The 2296-nt window shown below is 45.2% G+C and overlaps 1 protein-coding gene across 1 annotated transcript; it reads left to right on the top strand.

Annotated features, from left to right (window-relative positions):
- The first annotated feature begins 356 nt into the window (after window positions 1-356).
- On the top strand, window positions 357-1339 carry LOC125629708 (olfactory receptor 6N1-like). Its single transcript, XM_048835110.2, is given in 2 exon segments — window positions 357-1286; window positions 1289-1339. Coding segments are annotated over 2 exon segments (981 nt in total).
- The last annotated feature ends 957 nt before the right edge of the window (window positions 1340-2296 follow it).

Below are 2296 nucleotides of genomic sequence, written 5' to 3'. Positions count from 1 at the left end.
GAAGTGGTCTGATCTGTCTTATCAGTACTCGGCTACCAGAGAAATGGCCTGTTATATTAGTCATTGCTCTGATATGGCAGAAGGAGGTCTACATTGATACCAATGATCTGTCCTCGGACTGAAACTCCTGGCACTTAGCTCTGAAGTCTACATTTAGTCTAAAACTTAGACTCAGTAAGTTTTATAAATGACTAAAGTCTACATTTAGTCTAAAACTTAGACTCAGCCTGTAACCAAGAGAGGAAGGTGCGTTTCTGAATATTTATGTAATTAATTCATGAGACTTGATTAACTTTTAACTTTATGTTCTTCCAATTCAATTTCACAGTTTGTTTTCTTGTTCCTTGACTCAACCCATGGCAGACAGAGACTGGAAAAATCAAACAGCTGTCACAGAATTCATCTTCCTGGGATTCGGGGATCTCCCTGATCTGAAAATTCTTCTCTTCCTCATGTTCCTAGTGATCTATATCGCAACCGTGACTGGGAACATGCTCATCACTGCACTAGTTGTGACGGATGAGCACCTTCACACCCCCATGTACTTCTTCCTGGGGAACTTGTCCTGCCTGGAGACCTGCTACACCTCAACCATCCTGCCCCGGATGCTGGCCAGTCTCCTGACTGGGGACAGAACCATCTCATTCAGTGGCTGCATCACACAACTGTATTTCTTTTGTGCTCTGGCGGCTACAGAATGCTGTCTCCTAGCAGCGATGTCTTATGATTGGTATTTAGCGATATGTAAACCCCTGCACTATTCAACTATTATGAATACCAGGTTTTGCCTCCAGTTGGCTGCTGGGTCAGGGTTAAATGGTTGTTTGGCTACTGCAATCTTTGTATTATTCATGTCTCATTTAATATTCTGTGGCCCGAATGAAATTGACCATTTCTATTGTGATCTCATCCCATTGATAAAGCTTTCCTGCAGTGACACACACCTGAGCATACTGCTGGATTTCGTACTGGCCTGTGTATTCACCCTGCCTCCATTCCTACTTACACTGACATCCTACGTGTGTATCCTCACAACCATCCTGAGAATCCCTTCCACCACTGGGAGGCAAAAGGCCTTTTCCACCTGCTCCTCTCACCTCATCGTGGTGACGATTTACTATGGAACCCTCATGATTGTCCACGTGCTACCGAATCGTGACACATTAAACATCCTAAACAAAGTGCTCTCTCTTTGCTACACAGTCCTGACTCCCCTGGTTAACCCACTCATCTACAGCCTGAGAAACAGAGATGTCAAGGAAGCCTTGAGCAAAGCAGTCAGTAAATATGTGGCTTTCACAAAAACAAGCAGAGAATCCTCGATTATAACTTAGCCTAAATCACCCAGGCAGCTTTGAAAACCTCAGGCTATCAGCCTCCACTGAAATTCATTTGAAATCCCCCATTGAAAATCTCACCACTAATGTGAAAAAAATGGAGATGATCTGTATGGAGTCACTGAGACAGTGTTGGCAGTCCCACGCTGTCTCCATGTAACAGAACAGAGAGGAAAGTGAGATTGCGGACAGCTCTGTCACGCTCTCATGTTCACCACTGACACACGCAGAATGATGGTATTTTTCTCCATAGTCTTGTCTTAACATTCACCCTCTGTGAGGAGCGTGTACAGCGTCTGAAACTGCACAGAGCTGACACTGTGTAAGGCACAAAGTCCACTAACGATCAAAGTAAATCCCTGTGTGTATCCGCTGTTCATTGTTTCTCTGTGCTAGATACTTAAGTCTTGTAATCAAATTCAGACAGTCTCATACAAACAAAACGCAATGGGTGACATCTTCATGTTTCTTGCTGCAGACCGTTTCTTATGCCCCTAAGGACACGATGGAGAATCCAGCTGGAGCTCAGGTCAGTGTGGTCCATCTAAGTGGAAGGACCAGGGAGGGAATGGCCATAACCATGGGCCCATCACGGAGTTTTTAACTGCGCAACAGGCAGAGTGGAGACCATTTTAACCAAGTTTTTATATCCATAAAAAAGCCATTTCTGATCAAAATTCATGTTTGGACAATAAAAATACTAACTCCTGATGTAGCTGAGATGGGGATGTAAGCCTGGGGAATCTGCCACCCTTGAAATTGTGCTTATTGGCATCATATCCCTTTGCAAACAAAACACCTTCCCGACGCTCACACAGACCAGATGCAAACACCCAGGCCACAGCAGTGGCCTCTGGACACTTCACCAGGAACAGCTTCATCGCTCTTACATGGGCTAAGCCCAGCTGTGACCAGCTCCAGCAAAGCCACAGCACCAGGCTCACCGGGCCCTTGCAGGT

The sequence above is a fragment of the Caretta caretta genome, chromosome 14, assembly GCF_965140235.1.
Source record: "Caretta caretta isolate rCarCar2 chromosome 14, rCarCar1.hap1, whole genome shotgun sequence".
NCBI classification, from domain to species: domain Eukaryota; kingdom Metazoa; phylum Chordata; order Testudines; family Cheloniidae; genus Caretta; species Caretta caretta.
Note: the sequence above shows the minus strand (reverse complement) of the source record. Positions and strands in the feature narration are given on the sequence as shown.